The sequence below is a fragment of the Eurytemora carolleeae genome, unplaced genomic scaffold, assembly GCF_000591075.1.
Source record: "Eurytemora carolleeae unplaced genomic scaffold, Eaff_2.0 scaffold324, whole genome shotgun sequence".
Classification (NCBI taxonomy): Eukaryota; Metazoa; Arthropoda; class Copepoda; order Calanoida; family Temoridae; genus Eurytemora; species Eurytemora carolleeae.
Genome location: NW_019396266.1, coordinates 61,265 through 83,592, shown reverse-complemented (window position 1 = coordinate 83,592; position 22,328 = coordinate 61,265). Strand labels below are relative to the sequence as shown.

Here is a 22,328-nt window from a genome sequence, read left to right as displayed (position 1 = left end):
TTCCAAAGTCAAGCCCAATTGTGACAATGTCATGATCCCGGAAATCAAATGCAATTTTAGAAAATACGCAAAAATGTCTCTTTTCGGCAAAAAATCTGTTGCAATTGGCGCAGTTTTCAGACTAAAAAAATCAGATATGAATATTTGTTGAATACAATTTGGGGATCGCTAAATACAGATTGTAGATTTCTGAATACAGATTGTAGATTGCTGAATACAGATTGTAGATTGCTGAATGCAGATTGTAGATTGCTGATTACAGATTGTAGATTGCTGAATACAGATTGTAGATTGCTTATTACAGATTGTAGATTTGCTGAATACAGATTGTAGATTTCTGAATACAGATTGTAGATTGCTGAATACAGATTGTAGATTGCTGAATGCAGATTGTAGATTGCTGAATACAGATTGTAGATTGCTGAATGCAGATTGTAGATTGCTGAATGCATATTGTAAATTGCTGATTACAGATTGTAGATTGCTGAATACAGATTGTAGATTGCTTATTACAGATTGTAGATTTGCTGAATACAGATTTTAGATTTCTGAATACAGATTGTAGATTGATGAATACAGATTGTAGATTGCTGAATACAGATTGTAGATTGCTGAATGCAGATTGTAGATTGCTGAATACAGATTGTAGATTGCTGAATACAGATTGTAGATTGCTGAATGTAGATTGTAGATTGCTGAATGCAATACAGATTGTAAATTGCTGAATGCAGATTGTAGATTTCTGAATACAGATTGTAGATTGCTGAATGCAGATTGTAGATTGCTCAATGCAGATTGTAGATTGCTGAATACAGATTGTAGATTTCTCAATACATATTGTAGATTGCTGAATGCAGATTGCAGTTTACCCCGTGAAGAAATGGTGAATGTAAGTCTAGAGTTACGATGGACAGTTATAAGGTTGAAACTTAGCCTGAAACTCTAACCTTTCACCCGAGCTTAAATATTTATATTCTTCATCTCACACCCTGTATACTAGTTCATTTGTTCAATAGCTTACTGGTTTACTTGTTCACTAGCTTACTAGTCTACTTGTTCACTAGCTTACTAGTTTACTAGTTTACTTGTTCACTAGTTTACTAGTTTACTTGTTCACTTGTTCACCAGTTTACTAGCTTACCCTTTCACTAGCTTACTAGTTTACTAGTTCACTAGCTTACTAGTTTACTAGTTCACTAGCTTACTAGTTTACTTCTTCACTAGCTTACTAGTTTGCATGATCACTGGCTTACTAGTTCACTTGTTTACTAGCTTACTTATCACTAGGTTACTAGTTTACTTGTTCACTAGCTTACTAGTTTACATGTTCACTAGCTTACTAGTTTACTAGTTTACTTGTTCACTAGCTTACTTACCACTAGGTTACTAGTTCACTTGTTCACTAGCTTGCTAGTTTACTTGTTCACTAGTTTACTAGTTATTTGTTCACTTGTTCACCAGTTTACTAGTTTACCCTTTCACTAGCTTACTAGTTTACTAGTTCACTAGCTTACTAGTTTACTAGTTCACTAGCTTACTAGTTTACTTTACTAGTGTACTAGTGTACTAGTTTACTAGTGTACTAGTGTACTAGTTTACTAGTTTACTAGTGTTCTAGATACTATTTCATTAGTCTACTACATTAAAAGTTTACTAATTTACTGGTCCATTTTAGTTTAATAGTTCACTAAGTTTACCAATACTTTATTAGTAAACTAGACTTCACTAATTAACTAGTACACTCGTTTACTAGTTCATTAGTTAAATATTCAACTGTAGTTCACTAATTAACAACATGTAGTCTAAAATATCACTACTTTAATAATTTAATATTTTGATAGTCCAAATCATCCAAATATTGTCAAAATTTTGTAAGAATTTAATTTTTTCCATACATTTTGCAATCTGAATTTTAAACTTAGAATATTTGAACTGACATAATGTTAGTTTGTAATATCGATAACGACATTAAAAAATCAGGTTTTGTGGCAAAAATTCAGTTCCTTTCTGAGAATCCGAGATAGTTTTACAAGTGTTGGTTTGTGGATGTTAAACATGTGTGAATACTGTGCTCCAGCAGCAAAAGAACTCGAAGAATTTAAATGGAGGCACTTTATGTGGTTTTGATTCGCCCTTTATCGTCAAAATATTCTGTTATTCTGATATTTATTCGGTTAGAACCTTGGCAAGTTAAATTTGAACTTGAATATGTCCGGCCCTCTCAATCCCCTTTTGCCACCCCCCTCCCCCTGTCATCCGGACTACATTGTACTGTGTAGTTTACAGACTAAAGCTATTAGGTAGCTATTCATTCATTCATCCTTTTCATCCAACATCATTTCAGATTGTGGTGTTTACTATGTTAAATTTCTGAATTTCTGGTTTTAATATATTCTCCATTCTCTAGTCAAAACATATTTTCGTTCTCTGAATCAAATATATTCTCCATTCTCTGGTTCAAATATTTTGTTGATTCTCTAGATCAAATATATTCTCCATTCTCTAGTTCAAATATGTTCTCTATTATTTAGTTCAAATATATTCTCCAGTCTCTGATTAAAATATATTATCCATTCTCTAGTTAAAATATATTCTCCATTCTCTGGTTCAAATATATTTTTCATTCTCTGGTATAAATATATTTTACGTTCTTTGGTAAAATTTATTCTCCATTTTCTAGTTGAACAGTTTCTCCATTTTTAGTTGAAACGTATTCTCCATTCGATAGATTAAATAAATTCTCCATTCTTGTGTTTAAACATATTCTCCATTTTCTGTTTCAAATATATTCTCCATATGCTGGTTCAAATATATTCTCTATTCTTTGTTAAAATATATTCTCCATTCTTTTGTTTAAATGTATTCTCCATTTTCTGGTTCAAATATATTTGCTTTTCTCTCGTTTAAACATTTTCTTCATTCTGTAGTTCAAATATATTCTCCGTTCTTTGATTCAAATATAATATCCATTCTCTGGTTCCAAAAAAATTCTCCATTCATGTTTTAAATATACTTTCCATTCTCTGGTTAAAATATATATTCTCCCTTCTCTAAATCAAATATATTCTCCATTCTCTGGTTAAAATATATTCTCCGTTCCCAGGTTCGTCGAATGTATGCCGCATATTAAAGACGAATTTATTTGTTCTTACTAAATATCCATGTTGAACCGGACTCCTCCATATAACATGTACATTAAACCAAAACACTCTCGCTTTTCCGACTTAAATTTGCATATAGAGGTACATAATAGAATCATATTATGGGAAAATATATTCCTCGTAAAATGACCGTAAACTGAAAAATGCCAAAAACACTAAAAAATCTTGGAAAACTCTTATCTTTACTGAGCGTTAAAGTTTATATACTTCATACATGTAAATGAAATCATAAAGTTCAGCATTTTAATTTGTTTAAACCCGTTACAAAGAAGTTTGCTATTTTAAGATCCCAACTTAATAGCCTGCCTTTAACTCTTCCAACCCCTACCACACACCCACCTAAAACTAAAGCATTATAGTCTAAGTGTGGCTGCAACATATATTCTTGCAAAACAGAAACATTAAAATGAGTTAAAAATAAGTTCAGATCAAGATGAGGCGAGTTTTAAATACACGTTGATGAACAAATTTGGGAGTTTGAAATAAATAGACAAACACTGAAATGATGTTAAAATCTCTTTTAGTTAAACAATAACATTATAATCCATTGTTACATAAGAATAATTCACTGTTAATGGATACATAAAAACAAATGAATTTTCATTTCATCGATTTATAAGAAAAATCAAATAGATTTTCAAGTACCATAGGTGGCAACGCAGAAAGCGTACACTCTCAGTTATACAGCTGTATCTACGTCACAAGTGTCAATCCTGATTAGTGTCTAAAAAAATTATAAATAAAAGTGATAATTTCAGACTAAATTAGTTATTTGCATAGTTAGTTGTTGACATCTACGTACTTGACAGTCTGTTTGAAAAAAATGAATTTTCAATCCATTGATACACAAAAAAAATGAATTGACAATCAATTGATACATAAAAAAATGAATTCGCAATCCATTGATACATAAAAATGAGTTCGCAATCGCTTTCAAGTAATCTTTGCACCATCTGACATTCTGAGTACATAAATAATGTATGTCAGCCTGAATTATTCACAGACAATGTTTTACAACTAATTTTAGCTGAGTTCAAATCTATTTAAAAATCATTCATTTTCTCTTTCTATCAAACTACAATTATCTTATCTTTCGCAGCAAATACCATTTTTAATTTTTTGTTAGAATTTGTTAGTAAAAAGTAGTTAAATACATTTTTCTTGAGTTTGTATGAAAGAACTAAATTTTTGCCACAAACTCAAGTTTGCAATGCCTGTATCCTTACAGCCTGTAAATCTCTGATATTTCAAAATTACTGTTTGATACAACCGAATTGGTAGTTTAAAATATCAAAGGTCTACGACATCGATTTGCAAAGATGGGATTCAAAATATAGATTTTTAAAAAACTCAGTTCCTTTATTAACTGAGGTAGTTTAGTGGAATATTTCTGCTAAAAAACTGGTTTTATTAAAATGATTTCAAGATCCTAAACCTTGTAAAAAAAGAGCAGAAATTTCCTTGGCAGGGTGCGCAGGACGGTTTAGCTTGTTGATTTATTGTTTACTAATGTTTGTTAATAAATAAAAAAACATGTTTATGAGCAGTCCTTATACGTCCCAGTTAAATATCAACTAACCATATATACCTCTCATTTCAGGTCTACTATTTTTTAACCTAAAGGAATTGAGTCTTTTTACAAACTCAGATTTTCAAATCCTTATTTTTTAAACCCAATGTTGTAGACCTTAGATATTTTAAACTTTAAATTCTTTTAGGTCAAATAGTCAAATTTGAAATATCAAAGGATTACATTATCAGGCTGTAAAGATATAGGGATTAGAAAGTTTGAGTTTGTGGCAAAGACTCAATTCCTTTGCGAAAATGTCTTCAGAAAATTCTTCTTATTTTCTTTTTTATCCATGAAAAGTTCAGATTCTTCCGTACGCTTTTCTTTTTAAAAATAATCGAATTCTGGTTTCCGTTACCTCTGTGACTTTCTTTTTCGGTTCTTGACTGAAAAAAAATATCTGAATCATAATAATAACATAAAAATATGATTAATGTTTATTTTCAAAGGCACCTGACTTAAAAATGTACAAAAAATGTTTCTAATTTACATATCACAGTTTACTTTCTGACTAGAACTCACTTTACAACTCATATTTAGATTAGTTTTATAATAAACCAGAATTTTAAGAGACTGGAAAATGAGGTCTTGTGGTATTCAGAAATTTTGAAAATTTACAAAAAATGTTTACAAGTTCATTATTCTAATCTTTGAATAAAAATACTTTTTAAACTCGAATTAAAAAAGTGAAGATTTTGTCAATATCTTTTTCAAACATGAAATAAAACTATGTATATAATGCAGTTTTTAAACAACATTCAATAATAGCATTAAAAGGTTACTTTCCAAATAGGGATTAGGTAAGATTTTGTTGAATTTAGATGGAGCTATGATACTGGTTTGGGGGAAAATATCAACTAATTTATAATAATCTATTCAAAGAATTACTTTTGGGAGATGCCACTTGGGTGTTTTCTTGGAAAATAGTGTCTTTTAATCTAAATCTTAATATTTCAATCGATAGTATTGATCCAATAAATGAGGTGATATAAGTTAATAATGTGAGTAAATAACTAAAAAGCTAGTTTGGAGCTGGTTAGCCGACTAATCATTCATTGTCTCAAGTATGTAGACTTTCCCGCCAGAAATATGCATGTAAAACAAGCCAAGTATTCAAGGCCAAGTATATGCCTGCATATAGAACAAATCTGCGCACAACGTGCACACTGCACAGATCAAAGAAATCAGAAATAGTTTTGTTAATTTCTATTTTCTTTTTGTAAATCTGTGACCATATAGAAAATAATAAAGATATTTTACTATCTTCTGTTTTATTATTATTAAAGATTTAATAGTGTTTAGCCCAGGTACAATTCATAATTATAGACGGCATATAAAGTAAAAATAATTAAAAAGATTAATTAGACAAGTGTGCCGTCCTCATTATCCAACATAAAAGAGGTTACATCCGGTACTCGACCATCACACTTCAATATACCCTTCACCCTACTTCCGGTCTCGGAGCTGTCTCGTCCACCTTCCCTGGAGTAAGGTTGGGGCTCCGGGGTTGACAGAATATAGTCTCTGTCGGAGAATCGAACAGATTTCTCCGTTGCGCTTGATGACGTCATTTGAGACGACATTGAATCCTGGGAGTATGCAGGACTCGCTACACTCGCTCTAATCACTGGTTTCTCATAGTTCAACGGAAACCGGTTTTCCATGTACCGTACTTGTGAGCTTTCATAACCTGACGTCATATCGTAAATGGCGCTAGGGGATAAACAGTTTTGAAACTCCTGGGGTGGATCAAGAACTGGGAAAAGTTCTAATTTATCGGAATCTTCAAATCTTACAAATTCTTTTTCTTCATTCTCACTCTCCCCATCCTCTTCCTCCTCCTCCACTTCATACTCAGACTCTTCAACAATCCTCCTCAATCCTCGGTCCTTATCCTCCTCTAGGTCCCGGGGCTGCCGGATATTTTCATTCTCCAACCTCTCCGCAAACTGCCTCCGACCTTCGTAGTTCCTGGAACAGTTATATTAATTATTTAAATATTAATAATGCTTGTTATTCTGTATAATGTGAAGGTATCAGTTAATCATCCATCTTTTTAGCCCAACCAGCTGATTGATTATAATAGATAGATAGATAGATAGATAGAGAGATTACTTTTTTGCTGGGTGTTGACTAATAATTAATTGTCAGTGAATAAATGATATCTAGTCAATGAATGAATTAGATTACAGCTGTCAATTCAACGCCCCATATTAAACTTTAAACAAAAACTGTCCAACGCTAAAATGTGATAAATATACGTTTAATAGCACGGCAAGAAAGCTAAAACTTTATTTATCAAAGTTTCAAGTTTATCTCGAAAATTCGTCTTTCAGTGACATCAGGAAAATGTTTTTTTTTAATTAATGAATTTCTCTAACTAAAATAATCAAAGTTTGATTATACAAAGTTTATACAATCATAGGTTGCAAAGATATAGGTTTTAGGAAATTAGAGTTTGAGAGTTGAGACCAACTAACCTGATCATATTTGTTAGTGCCAACTCATTCCTCTTAATCTCATATCCAAGTCTTGAGTTAAGCCTATGGTTTTAAAGAACACATATTTTTATTCTTCTAATATAATTATAATATAATTTATATGATATTTGGCGTGAAACCTAACCGAAGATAAAACCAATCACATATTTTCCTTTTTTCCCATCTTTAGTTATTTTTCAATATTATTCAAATTTCTGTTTTTAAAGAATATCTGTCCATTCCTGGCCATACAGTCCAGTTCTTCCTGGGCAACACACAGTTCCTGCTCAAGCAACATTTCCTGCAATATTCAAATTTATTTCCTGTCCGGGTAAGCTACAAGTCTTTCCTGCCTCTATATTTCAACTTTCCTGTCAAGTTTATTAACTTTATTTTGTTCATATCTATTCGGTTATATCGTATTCATAAAACCTTCCTTCCTGTCCAGTTTATCAGTTTTCAGTATCATATTTTAACCATCTAATTTTTTCTCCCTATGTTTTTTAACTTTCTTTAACAGTCTCCTCCCCCCTTTAAAAGATTTTATGAATATTCTGTTAAATGAAAAATATTTTAAAATTAAAATCGAAGTTTCTTATTATAATAATGGGTTAATAAATGATGTGAGAGATCTTGAATATAAAGTGGAGGGGTTTAATATACTTGTGGTTTCTGTTTTCAAGTAAGGCAGATTAAATGACATAATTTGGAAAGTATGGGTTAGAAAGGGGAGACGGGGAGGGGAAGGATGGGCGGGGCTTGACTTGGTGGTTTGTTTAAATTTCACGCTGGGGTGTTAATCGGGGAAATCCAAACCTGGGGATTTCTAGTTGTTCAAGGGTTCGATGAGAGGGGGGGGGATTAAAGGGGAGGTGGCAAAAACTTATCAACTTATTTTTATATTTACAAGAATAGTTGAGGGTGACAAGAAAAGGTTTGGAGAGAAAAGAGATGAGAACCAATAATATGAAAACTTTATTTTCTTGATTTCTCATATATTTAGATAGATAGATATCGAATTCTTTAAGCGTATATTCAACCTCTCTAGATCTAAAGCTTAGACTGAAAACTGTAAAATTTAGATTTTAAGGTGAATAGGTCGATTTAGGTCTACACCTGATAGATATACCTGTCTTTATTAACTATACATCTAATCCATCTACATTATACTTTTATCTATCTATCTACCCATCTATCTATCTAATCTACATACTTTTATCTATCTATCTACCTATCTATCCATATGTCTATCTAATCCATCTACATTAAACTTTTTCTATCTATATCTACCCATCTATCTATATATCTCTCTCTCTATCTATCTATCTATCTATCTAATTATCTATCTATCTATCTATCTATCTGTCTATCTATCTATCTATCAATCTAATCTATCCACATTATACTTATTTCTTTCTGTCTATCTACCCATCTATCTATCTACATTATACTTTTATCTAACTATCTATCTATCTACCTATCTATCAATCTATCTAATCCATCTACATTATACTTCTATCTATTTATTTATCTATCCATCAATCTATCTACCTTAAATATATATTCTATTTATTACCTGTTCTGGGTTGAGGTTTGTTGTATGTTCTGAGGCCAGAATGGTTTCCATCTGCACTGTTAGTCGGAACACATCCTCTTCCTAAATAGATATATTTATAGATAGAAAGACAGATAAATTAATAAATTGATAAATAGTTAGATACATAGATAGATAGATTTATAGATATATAGATAGGTAGAAAAAAGAAAAATAAATTAAAATATAGATAAATATGTTGATAGATAGAAAGATAGAAATAAATAGAAAGATATATAGATAAATAGATAGATGGATATTGACTGACACAAAAGTAAAGTAAAGGCTACGGAAACAGTGCAATTATAAGAAAAAGAAGCATAAGACATGAAAAATATAAAACTCTTGAACACCTAGTGTATATATATAGGACTAGTGAGAAAATAAACCTGGAAAAAGAAGCGTAAGACATGAAAAATATAAAACTCTTGAACACCTAGTGTATATATATATAGGACTGGTGAGAAAATAAACCTGGAAAAAGAAGCGTAAGACATGAAAAATATAAAACTCTTGAAGACCTAGTGTATATTTATAGGACTGGTGAGAAAATAAACCTGGAAAAAGAAGCGTAAGATATGAAAAATATAAAACTCTTGAACACCTAGCGTATATATATAGGACTGGTGAGAAAATAAACCTGGAAAAAGAAGCGTAAGACATGAAAAATATAAAACTCTTGAACAACTAGTGTATATATAAAGGACCGGTGAGAAAATAAAACCTGCAAAAGTTGTTTAAAGACCCTACTCCACCCAACCTATCAAAAAGCAGTTTTAGCTCTTAATCTTAGTCATTGTCTGGGCTGGGAGTAAAGTGAAACATGGCGGTACAAGCTTTTAAGGCCAAACCTAGTATACCACCACCCCTCCCCCTTACATTACTCCCCCCTTCATGCATGCCGCTCTCACTTTTCTAGTTTATTTAAGAAAAACAATCCTTTTTTAGTCATAATCCCGTATTTTATACAAGCCTGGTTTAAGCATAAATTACACTGAAAACAATAGTTTAAGCATCCTATGCTAGAACCGTAGTTTAAGATACAAAACGAGTAGGACTGTTAGTGCTACGTCTAAGTGGGCACCAGTTTATGTATATATATATGTATACATAAACATTTTTACGGCTTCCCTTCTTTCCAGGGTTTTTGTTTAAATTAACATAAATTAAAATTCTACCGCCTCTTTATGCAGGGATAGAATTTCCTCAACGTAATTTCCCTTGATATAAAACAACAAACTCGGCCATAAAAGAATTAAGTACCAGGAACTTTTTTCCTTGTTAATTCTTTATTTACGCATAATGTATAATACGAACATTTGTATTAAAAAGGATTAAAGTGGACATTTAAAATATCTCAAGAATCGATGCTAATAAAAAGACGAACCTGAATCTCGAGTTTCCTATTGAGGTGAAAAAGCTTCTCAAACAGTGATTCCAGGGCCCCCAGGGATTTCTCATCATGGTCCAGGGCCCCAAGAGATCGGTCCTGGTGGTCCTGGTGTCCAAACAATTTGTCCTCTTTGTCTGTCCTGTCTGTGTAGGACGGAAGGTTATTGGTTGAGGAGAAACCGGGGTTTTCCGAGACAATGAGAGGTTTCTCCAGGTTAGGGTTCGGAGACAGAGCTTCATTACTGCTATCCTTAATTCATGAATAATCAATTATTTTTTTGATATTGGTATAAAAGTCACAAAATTTGGAGTCCCAACAATTAAGGTTAAATAAAAATTGCAGAAAAGAACTAACTGTGAGACCTTTTTCATAAAAAAAAATATTCTAGGCAACAAAAGAAAGACAACAGAAATACGATGGTAATAAAGGAATAATGGGATACAAAATATGCAAACAGGAATTCAGTAATTAAAATAAAATAGTATATTTAAATAGATAATAGGTTGACAGATAAGTTTTTACCGGAATTCAGTAATTAAAATAAAATAGCAAAGGAATTGAGTCTTTGTAACAAACTCTGATTTTCTAATACCTATATTTTTTCCACCTGATGGTGGAAACCTTTGATATTTCAATTTTAGATTTTTTCATCTAAAAGATGAAAAAATAGTTTGAAATATCTAAGGTCTACAGCATTGGATTACAAAGATATAGAGATTAGAAAATCTTAGTTTGTGACAAATACTCAATTCCTTTAAATAGATAATAGGTTGATAGATAAGTTTATATCTGATATCTATGTTAGTATACAAGGTGGATAGTTTTAATAGATTGCAAAGTAGAGATTTAGTTGGGTATTTTGGGGGGGTAGATTGGTATAGGTAGGTAAGTAGATAATCAAATAGATTGATAGATAGCTAAAAAGTAGAGTGCAGATAGACAAGTAGGTAGGCACATATTTTTGTATGGAAGGATAGATAGATAGATTTACAATCTTCAATCTATCAATATTGATTGAATATATGTTGGAATATTCTAAAAGAGAAGGAGTGGAGAAGGTTCACTTTGTAAACTTCACAAACATAATGTGCACAGGAGCACGCATATTTACAAAGAGAAGTGAAATACAAAAAAAATACAAAAACAGGAAATGAATAAGAAATACTTCTAAATCCCAAATCTGTTCAAAGCATAAACCAACCTTTAGGTCTAATAACTTTTGTATAAGATGGCGCTCACTCGATGCACAGCAGTATATTTTCAATATAAAGTAATTAAACACTTAATCTTTTAAAAACAGTTCACTCTTATTTTAACCATCTCTCATGGGATCGTAAGACTTGTACCAGACTTGTAGTTCATTTGGTGCATCCTTGGACATTCAGAAATATATGAAATGATTTAACCTAATTCGTTGGACAACAAAAGATTTGGATTACTGCGTTTGGAAGGATTAACGATACAAAAGTTCAGATCTCCTGATTATTCAAATATCCAACATTCTGATATAATAAAGCAAAACAATAAGCTGTCAGGAGGAAAGCTGTTGTTGTCCAATCAAAGTCCAAAGCGTTAAACCACAAATCCTTCTCCTTTGCAATGAATTATACGCTAAGTCTCGAAAGTAGCGTTACGTTATTTTACTTTGTAAACTGGTTTAATTAAATACATTATTGAAATATATCACGGTAATTCAAACGTCCAATTTGAATCAGTGAGCAGTTCTCTATTTATCACCAATTAAATATAAAAATTGTCAATTAGTGCTCTTTATTAAGCAATGAAAATAAAAGTATGTTTGACGGTTTATAATCACGGAAAAAACCTTACAATTTTTCCAATATGCTTGGGATTACTTAGTTTTGTATGATTTAAAGGATGCAACGTGAAAATGAATAAATATGTTTAATTTGCGTGGTGTTCCCATATTCTAGTACTACACTGTGTCAAATACAATAAATTAAGAGCCTTTTTAATGAAGCTTAGTTTGGTAAAAGATTTCTACCAAAAAATAAATGATATGAGAGAGTTTGGGGAGGAGGGGGGGATACTGTAGGGGAAAGAGGGGGAGGGGAGAGGGAAATAATCTTTAAAATTATGGGGTCTCACACAATGCCCAGCCACACACCAGATAATTCGGGTATTAAACCACACACACACTATCAAACACACACACATATCAACAAACACGAACACACACACATAATTTAAATTTATAACCTAAACAAGCTGCCAACTCACCCTGCTGCAAATTATAATTAATTTTTTGCAAATTATATCCCTCAGGACACTGCATAGATAGTGTCACACCCGTACATAACATGTATGTAGATATGGTTGTTTGAAAGTCAGCAAGTGACAATGTGTGGGGGTGTTTGTATGTCAGGAAAGGTGTGAGAATGTGAGGTTTGTATGTCAGGAAAGGAGTGAGAATGTGAGGTTTGTGTGTCAGGAAAGGTGTGAGAATGTGAGGTTTGTGTGTCAGGAAAGGTGTGAGAATGTGAGGTTTGTATGTCAGCAAAGGTGTGAGAATGTGAGGTTTGTATGTCAGGAAAGGTGTGAGAATGTGCGGTTTGTGTCTGCTGTTTGCTTCGCTGAGTTTTCTGTTTGTATTTGTAGGATAAATCTTCCGAGAGGAGTTAATTAGTTAATTTCCTGGACTCTTTTTCCAGCTGTAATTGATTCAATAAAATACAATTTGAACTTAATATAAAGTAATAAAGTAATCCTAATTAAGTTCTGCAGCGTGCGATAACCCCGAGTGTATTTTACTGTGCCTATTCAGTAATCATTAAAATCTCGCACTGTACAAACAGTTTTACGATACCTCTCCATTAAACGTTGATCTCTATATACACGGGACCAAGTTATTTTTAAATTGCACATCAACTGCGCACATGAATTAAACTGAACATAAAAGATAAACGGTTAAAATAGAACCAGATTTACTGGCTTTTTTCTGTTTTTTTTTATCTTGGAATATCGGGCTTTAATGAATTCTTCTTGAAATTGGTTTGCGAAATTACCACATCGAATCAAATTATTTGATCGTCAGCGCAAAATTTAATTGTTTTAATTAAACGTTAACAATCATTTGATTCTGTTGGGGTTATTTAAAAAAAAAAAAAAATGATAATTCAGCTTTCTGAGTTTAAAATTCGTAAAGTCACATTTCTCAAGGAGATTTAATGGTAAGAAATTGATTGATTGATTTAATGAAAATAATGTAAAACTTATATTTAAAGAATCTAATGAAGATTGGAATAAATACTGACCCCCTAACCTGTAATGTTTTCAGACAAATTATTGCAGGCCTAATACCCCTGGAATTGCATGTCTTTATAATTTCAATCTTGAATCTGATATCGAGCCAGGGATTAGTTAGTCTGTATCTCCTGTTTGTCAGACACTTTTTGTTCGTCTGTCTGTCAGAAGTGATCTTTGTTTTGCTGACCATCAAACTTCCAGGGAAACTTTTGCAAACACTTAATTATTAATAAAAACATGAAACAGAAGCACTTTAATGCATTAGCACTTGGCAACCTATATTTATAAAAAGAAGGGTAAAATGTCCAAACCTTTTAAATGTTTGAAAGACCATTTAATCAGTGTATAAACACAGCAAACACATCCACGTGTTGTAGGGAACATGTAATTTCGTATTTTCGTATTCTGAAGAATTAAACACAGAACACAAAGCAACAAAAGAAAGGGAAACAGAAAAATCAACCTGTACAAAAGAATCGCGCAAGATAATTTTCAAAACTAGCCATAATGCTTATTACTAAACATATTTCTTCAACACACAAACTTCAGGATACAGTAATTTCAGGATGTAAGTATAGATACTAGAACTAGATAGATAGATAGATAATTAGAGATTGTATAATCTGATAAAATAGTAATTACTTATATTCGTAATTACATGAAATACATTTAACATACTCAATCTTAATAAGACGCCTCCCAACTTCTATATCTATATTTACTTCCATATTACTACTTTCTTTATATTTCAACTATTTTTCTTCTTCTTCTTCTTCTTCTTCTTCTTCTTCTTCTTCTTCTTCTTCTTCTTCTTCTTCTTCTTCTTCTTCTTCTTCTTCTTCTTCTTCTAGAGGATTGTAAGGCCCTAACCCTGGATCGATTACATTCATACACTCTGTATTATAATACATATTACGCTATCTATCTATGATTCTATCTGTATCCTATACAATACCGATCTGTTCCCGATTATATCTACACAATTGAAGGCTCGCCCCCATCTCCTAACCCCTGTACCTATTGTGTTCACTCTCCATATATTCCTAATTTCCTTCGAACAAACTTCAACTTTCTTTAACTTTAAACTTTCAATTTCCTCTAGATTCTCAGCTTTTTTCTTCCAATGAATTAAGACTATATTTCAATTGTGTCAATTTTCACCACTTTAAATATCCTTGAAGAGACTGTAAAGGGAAAATGAAAGGGGGTATAGGCTGAAACCTGAGAATCTCAGGAGTTGATTGAGACATATAAAAGTTCTATCTGATGTTCCTGTCTCGAGAAATGGATATGAAACTGTGTCAAAATTATACCAAAACGTATATTTAAGATTTTGTATAAGATTCGTAGTATTAAACAGATCATATTCAACAAATACCCTCCCAATCTGAAAACAACAATATCCCAGAGGAGCCTGAGAAATTCAAGTTTTCTCCTATTATTATTTGAATTTAATAATTTTCATTTTTAATAGATTTTAATTGATAATATTACTTATGCGTTTGGAACATGTCACCTAAACTCCAACCAATGGCGTGACTAGTATACTGCACTGCCTCTGGAGGGAGATCTGGTCATATGATACGGACGTATATCTTACATATATACGTTTTGGTATAATTTTGACACATTTTTCTAGAGACAGGAACATAAGATAGATAGAGGTATCGTTCAGCTTCTTCAGCCTATATTTATACCCCCTTCATTTTTTCTTTACAGTCCCTTTAAACGATGTTTCCCTTTCAAACATTTCTGATTACTTCCTAGAATGCGATTTGTCAACCTCCATCTATTCCTCAAACTATTCCTTAATTTTTATGTGAAAAATTCAAATTAATAAATTCTTTCTTTTATGAAATTGCTCGGCTAGTTACGGTGTTCGTTGAAAACGTTCGATCAACTCGACCTAATCAAAAATATCAATTTATTTGGTCAGATGTCGTCCGTGGCCGGGGGCAAATCCTATTTTGGAATGGAGCAAGCACCATGTTTCCCCTCTTTCTCCATCCTTAATTTTCCTGTTTGATTCTCATCTCTAACTTGAATTCAGCTCTCCCCTATCCGTTTGTATTGGAATGTATAGCCTCATTTATCATAACTTTTGAAATATACATCGGGTTAGCTGGACGGTTTCCATCCCAGTCAAACCAAACCAAACCTAACCGAAGTGCTAACTTAGATTCGGGATTAGTTTTGAGTCTGTAAAGTTTAAACACAATACACTCACAATTACAAACCATCAGGGGGCTCACCACTAAAAAGTGAAGAATATTTACATATCTAAATATATTTAGATATTAACATAGCTTTTTCTCAAGTTTTTTTTTTCATGAAAGTAGCCAAATTAATACATTTATCAAACGTAATCAAAGGAATTCAGCCTTTGCCACAAACTCAAATATTCTAACTCCTTTATCTTTGCAGTCTGATGGTGTAAACCTTTGATATTTCGAAACTTACTTTATATCGCGGTATTCATTGTTTGTAATATCCAGGGTTGCATTGACATAAGGTTGCAAAGTTTAAGAATTTTATAGAAGAATTTAAAAAATAAAGCATCAAAAGTACAGTATTGTTTTCAGAGCCATTTCTCATGGTGCATAAAAAGTAAAAAAACTCAACGGCAATGCTTCATGCATTGAATAAAAAGTAAAAGGTAAAAAAAAAAGAAAAAACGGCTATAGTGTGCAAAAATAGTTCGTTGCAGAAATTTTAAAACAAATTTAAAACTGTCATTTTTATTCGCGGTAGGCGTATTTTTGTCGGCATCTCGAAGATTTCGATTAATCAAAATATGGCTTTAAGACCGTATATAGATAATTGAGTGATAGATAGATAATAGTCTAGACTCCTAGATAGGTTTATAGTTTACAGGGTGAAAGTCCAATAAATCAAGTCAAAGGATAAATACAGGAATAAAATTAGATTTAGATTAATCAAGGCCATGAACATAAACACTAGGATTAGATAATTGAACAATATATCCTGCATCTAAACTATTGGAGAATATATCCTGTATCTAAACTATTGAAGAATATATCCTGTATCTAAACTATTGAACAATATATCCTGCATCTAAACTATTGGAGAATATATCCTATATCTAAACTATTGAAGAATATATCCTGCATCTAAACTATTTAAGAATATATCCTGCATCTAAACTATTGAAGAATATATCCTGTATCTAAACTATTGAAGAATATATCCTGCATCTAAACTATTGAACAATATGTCTTATATCTAAACTATTGAAGAATATATTCTGCATCTAAACTATTGAAGAATATATCCTGTATTTAAACTATTGAAGAATATATCCTGTATCTAAACTATTGAAGAATATATCCTGTATCTAAACTATTGAAGAATATATCCTGTATCTACAAAATTGAAGAATATATTCTTTAATTCGCGAAAATGAAATGGGGTTTAGTCTTACTTCGAAAATTTTTTGATGGTGATTGCTACTTGATTGAATATATTTAATTTGTTTTATGTATGATGCAATTTAAACGACGATTAGTTTGCCGACAGGTACCTCTGCTATTTATGTTTCTGTATGGTTCCACGTGGAAGAGACAACAAATCGTCGTTTAAAGTGCATTGTACATAAAACAAATAGCATATATTATGAAATATCAACTATAACGAATGCATCGAAAAAATCGATGGTTATAGGTTATAATATCTGAATGATTTGTTTGGAATTAAATTGATTTTTTTTACGATCCTAGCCGAATATTGCAACTTTCTGAATTTTTCCGGACGCAATGTGTTCTTTGGTATTAGTCGTTTTTTAACAATTTTTTCCTTATAGACGCAACAATAGAAGTAAGATTAGTAGCGATCACCATCGATTATTTTTCGACGTTAGCCTACACGTTTTTGGTCTATAGATCGCGAGTCATTCTGAAGTGTAAAGTGGAAATCTATGAATATTTTAGATACAAAAAAAGAAAATCCCACTATTTTGTACAGACAAATTTAACACTTTAAATGGAGGGAGGGTTACTTGAAATTACGGATACCTTTCCTTCAAGTTTATATTTAAAGTTGACCCACCTGAGTATCATTCCCACTCCCACATCCACTATCTTGACTCTCCTCCTCCCGTCCTTCAACCTCACCATCCTCCTCCTCATCCTCCTCATCCTCACCAGTCTCCTGAACACCAGGGATATTTCTTAGTTTTACTGGTTTGGTCGTTATATGAGTGACTGTTTGTTAAAAGTTGTCTAGTTCTGCAATTTACACATATTGTATGGTCGTCAAGTTGCGTTGTTGTCTAGTTGTTTAGTTTTCTGTTTATCTGATTGACTAGTCGTCTAACTGTTTGCTTGACTGGTCGCATGTTGACTAATATTGTCTATTTATATGATTGTTTGGTTGACAGTTGCTTATTTATATGATTGTCTGGTTGTTGTCTGGCAGACTAGTTGTATATTTGTTTGATTGTCTGGTTGTTGTCTGGTTGACATTTCCCTATTTAGTTTATTGTCTGGTTATCAAATATCCGATTTTCTGACTAAATAGTTGTCTTTTGTTCAGATTTGGTTTGGCTGTCTGTTTTACTGGATATCTGGTGTCTGGGTGTCTGAACGACTACTTGTAGGATTATCTGGTTATCTGGTCGTCTGGTTGTCTAGTTGTCTAAATGTCTAATTATCTAAATATGTCTGGTGGAATCTTGACAAACCTCGCTATGCTCTGGTATTTGATCCAGGTAGTTTCTAAGAACATACTCCCGTCCATCCAAACAAGAAAAAGACCTATAGATAGAGTTTATTTAGCACAACAGGAAATCGTTTATTTCGGTTCAATCTCTCAGGAGCTAAAGAAAGGATTAAGTTCTGCGAATTAGGACCTCTGCACCTTGGGACAGTCTCTAAAAACGAGAAATCTGACAAGGTTTTGCCACTTCCAACGCAAATTTCTAATTCCGCAATTCTAAACTAAATATAAAGCAATTAAACAAGTAATTTTAATTCCTTGAATCATAAATCTTGATAAAAATAAGCAGAAAAAATTCAAGATGTTTTTGCCAACTTTTCTTGGCTTAAATTCTTAGAAAGAAAAGACTAGGGAAAAAATTAAAACTTATAATAAACGTAAAAAGTAAAAAATAATACAACCAGTAAGAACCACACAACATTGGAACAGGAACAGGAATAAGCTATTTAAGTGATTTTAAGTGTGTTTAATGCTGTAATAATGCAACTAGTGAAACCTCAATTAAAAAATTGAAATTAGCCTGTGTACACTGCACAATTTCTGTATTTCCTGTTCCAGTTTTATGGGTCTCACTGTATTTGATCTTGACTTGAAACAATATGAAAACATATTAAAACTAACCTGTCTAAACTCTTCAAATAGAAATCCTTGGCTTTCAGATTATGCAGCTGGTGCTGGATCGTCTCACGTTGGTTTATTATAATCTTCAGTAAACCCTGTAGAGTAAATGTATTCTTTATTATTATCTTCAGTAAACCCTGTAGAGTAAATATATATTCTTTATTTTAATCTTCAGTAAACCCTGTAGAGTAAATATATATTCTTTATTATAATCTTCAGTAAACCCTGTAGAGTAAATATATATTCTTTATTATAATCTTCAGTAAACCCTTGTAGAGTAAATATATATACTTTATTATAATCTTCAGTAAACCCTGTTGAATAAATATATTCTTTATTATAATCTTCAGTAAACCCTGGTTGATAAATATCCTTAATTAATATTCAGTAAACCCTGTTTATAAAAATTCGTATTAATTACAAATCAGAACACCCTGGTTTGTAAATGTTCTTAATCAACAATCAGTAAAATCTGTTTAATACAAATATTCTTTTTTAAAAATCTTCAGTAAACCTTGTTTTTTAAATAAATATTATCAGAAACTTTTTTAAACCCTGTAGCAACCTCTGATTTTTGTATATTTCACATATATAAACTTTTTATTACTTTTGTTTTTAAAATCCAAATTTTTACCTGCACATTGTCTTGGAAACTTGAAACCTCGGATTCAGTATCTGAGGTATGCCTGAGCAAAAATTGTTCTTTTAGGGATTGCTCAACTTATTCAAAATAGCCACAATATCATAGTTTAGAAATTAAGGATCACAATCAAGCATATCTTTAAGAGGTAAGAAACATATATTGTGGTCATAATCTTAAATTATTAAAGATTAGTGTATTGTTAGTGTATTATTAGTGTATTATTAGTGTATTATTGGTGTATTATTAGTGTATTATTAGTGTATTATTAGTGTATTATTAGTGTATTATTAGTGTATTATTAGTGTATTATTAGTGTATTGTGTATTATTAGTGTATTATTAGTGTATTATTAGTGTATTATTAGTGTATTATTAGTGTATTATTAGTGTATTATTAGTGTATTTATTTTCTAAGTTTTGTTACAAAAAGTCTAATAAGATCTGATCTAAATATTAATTATCATAGAATATACTGAAATAGCAACAGATATAGTTGTTGTTCTTTAATTCTTGAGTACGCAGTATCCGAAACCGAACACTATTTTTAAAAGATTAAATTTGGTCAATAGGAGCCGACGTATTCTAAGGCTTGTACTGTAAAAGTCTAGAGATTGTAAAACTTTGCAGGTTATCCGATATAAAGAACTTTAAAACCCGATATGTCTTAAGTTTTTGGTAATGCAGGCAAGGGCGCATGCAGGGGTTTAGTCAGGGAGGGAGGGGGGGGGGCTCAACTAAAAAAATCCTTTTCATTTACCATTTACCCCCTAAATGCAGCATTGAAGTTTTACCTGGGATGCCTAGACTCAAGCTGAGCCAGCTGTTTGACCAGCTTGCTGTTCACCCGTCTCACTCTCCGCCGTTCAGGTCTCCGGTTTGATACTCGCTTTAGAATAAATTGTACTTCGGCTGCCTCCTCACCCCAGGCGGAGTAAATCTTTAGCAAACTTGAATCCTTCTTTAGTGGGCGTTCAACTCTCCGCCATCTCTCAACCAGAACAAATTTATCCAAGGAATCTGTATCTTTTAACCGCCCCGAGGCGGACAACAGGGCTTTGATGACGTCACTACAGCTTGTGGTTGAGTTTATGCCGGATATCCATTTCTGTGTATTGTTCAACCAGAAGGGAACTTCTATCCCTAGTATGATTTTGGTAAATTTCAGTTTGATTATTTACATGATTTAATCGTGTTTTTATACACATACACATTCTTCAGCGTAGGATTCTTTAACGCTTTGGAGTCCATAATTCTTTTCAGTTTTTAACAAAAACATCTTAAATCTTTGTTTGTTTACAAATCCATAGAACAATAAGTCTCTACATTTTTGATTTATTTTTTTAAATAAAAACATTTAAAAATTTACAAAACCAAAACATATGACACATTATCTCCAAAGAATAAGATTTTTATCACATCCACTGATTAGGATTATTTGATTATTTGATTCTAGGGAATATAGGGGAAATCAACGGACAGATAATTAAGAAATGATTCTACAGAAAGGGGTGGTTGTGTCCGAGGGGGCTGAGGATCAGACTGCTTTATCAACGGATTAAGACTGTAGAAGTTTAGACCTTTGTTTTCTTCAAATCTTTTAAAATGTGTTTCACCTGGGTCTAACGATGGATTGTTGGCCATTTCAGGTTCTCTCACTGTCTTCTTTACCCGTATCCTCAATCTAAATAAATTTTTTTTTTAAATTTTTATCATACATATAACATTGAACCTTATCATGAGTCTTGTACCTTTGCATACTTTTAACAAAAATTATTATGATGAATGTGGTTTTAAAAAAGAAAACCACACTTACGAGAACAGAAGATTCTGAATCCTGTATTAACAAATATCAAATGATTTAGCGAAATTAGAGTATTATAGTTACAAAGAATCCTTGAATAAACTAATTATTTCAATCGTCACTGAATTCTTATCCATATATTCTTATTCTATGTATGTATGTTACAGGCCCTGTACCCACATATTTCAAAACCAAATCATCTCTGCCTCGCATCACAGTTTAAATAATTTCAATAATTCGGTGGTGTTAGAGGAAGGGGAGGGGGAATGAGGGGAAGTGAGGTGGAGGGGGGGATGAGGGGGAGGGAAAGGAAATGACCTTGACCCAAACATACAGACACATACCACACATGAACCTTGTACATGAGTAGGTTAGTGTAAAGTTAAGTTTGCACAAGATTTTTATATCCGTATCTTTAAATTTATGTAAGTACCAGAGGTATCTGTAGGTTTGTGCAAATATCTGGAGGTATCTGTAGGTTTGTGTCTCTGGAGGTATCTGTAGGTTTGTGCAAGTATCTGGAGGTATCTGTAGGTTTGTGTATGTATCTAGAGGTATCTGTAGGTTTGTGTATGTATCTGGAAGTATCAGTAGGTTTGTGTATGTATCTGGAAGTATATGTAGGTTTGTGTATCTGGAGGTATCTGTAGGTTTGTGCAAGTATCTAGAGGTATCTGTAGGTTTGTGTATCTGGACGCACCTGTAGGTTTGTGTATGTATCTGGAAGTATCTGTAGGTTTGTGTATCTGGACGTACCTGTAGGTTTGTGAATGTATCTGGAAGTATCTGTAGGTTTGTGTAAACATCTGGAGGTATCTGTAGGTTTGTGTATGTATCTGGAGGTATCTGTAGTTTTCTGTATGTATCTGGAGGTATCTGTAGGTTTGTGTATGTATCTGGAGGTATCTGTAGGTTTGAGTAAATATCTGGAGGTATCTGTAGGTTTGTGCAAGTATCTGGAGGTATCTGTAGGTTTGTGTATCTGGAAGTATATGTAGGTTTGTGTATGTATCTGGACGCACCTGTAGGTTTGTGTATGTATCTGGAAGTATCTGTAGGTTTGTG

At 32.3% G+C, this 22,328-nt stretch overlaps 1 protein-coding gene across 1 annotated transcript in view; it reads right to left on the bottom strand.

Annotated features, from left to right (window-relative positions):
* Positions 1–5,194: 5,194 nt before the first annotated feature.
* The window catches only part of LOC111699704 (protein Ycf2), a 37,132-nt gene continuing 19,998 nt past the window's right edge, over positions 5,195–22,328 (bottom strand). The window contains exons 2-12 of the mRNA XM_023470431.1: positions 21,076–21,143; positions 20,254–20,602; positions 19,455–19,506; positions 18,821–18,915; positions 18,165–18,237; positions 17,531–17,632; positions 10,193–10,447; positions 8,788–8,868; positions 7,454–7,512; positions 7,212–7,274; positions 5,195–6,702 (exon numbers count right to left, since the gene is read on the bottom strand). Of these exons, the coding sequence (XP_023326199.1) occupies positions 6,093–6,702; positions 7,212–7,274; positions 7,454–7,512; positions 8,788–8,868; positions 10,193–10,447; positions 17,531–17,632; positions 18,165–18,237; positions 18,821–18,915; positions 19,455–19,506; positions 20,254–20,602; positions 21,076–21,103 (1,767 nt within the window). The 5' untranslated portion in view covers positions 21,104–21,143 and the 3' untranslated portion in view covers positions 5,195–6,092. The remainder of the gene's footprint in view (positions 6,703–7,211; positions 7,275–7,453; positions 7,513–8,787; positions 8,869–10,192; positions 10,448–17,530; positions 17,633–18,164; positions 18,238–18,820; positions 18,916–19,454; positions 19,507–20,253; positions 20,603–21,075; positions 21,144–22,328) is intronic.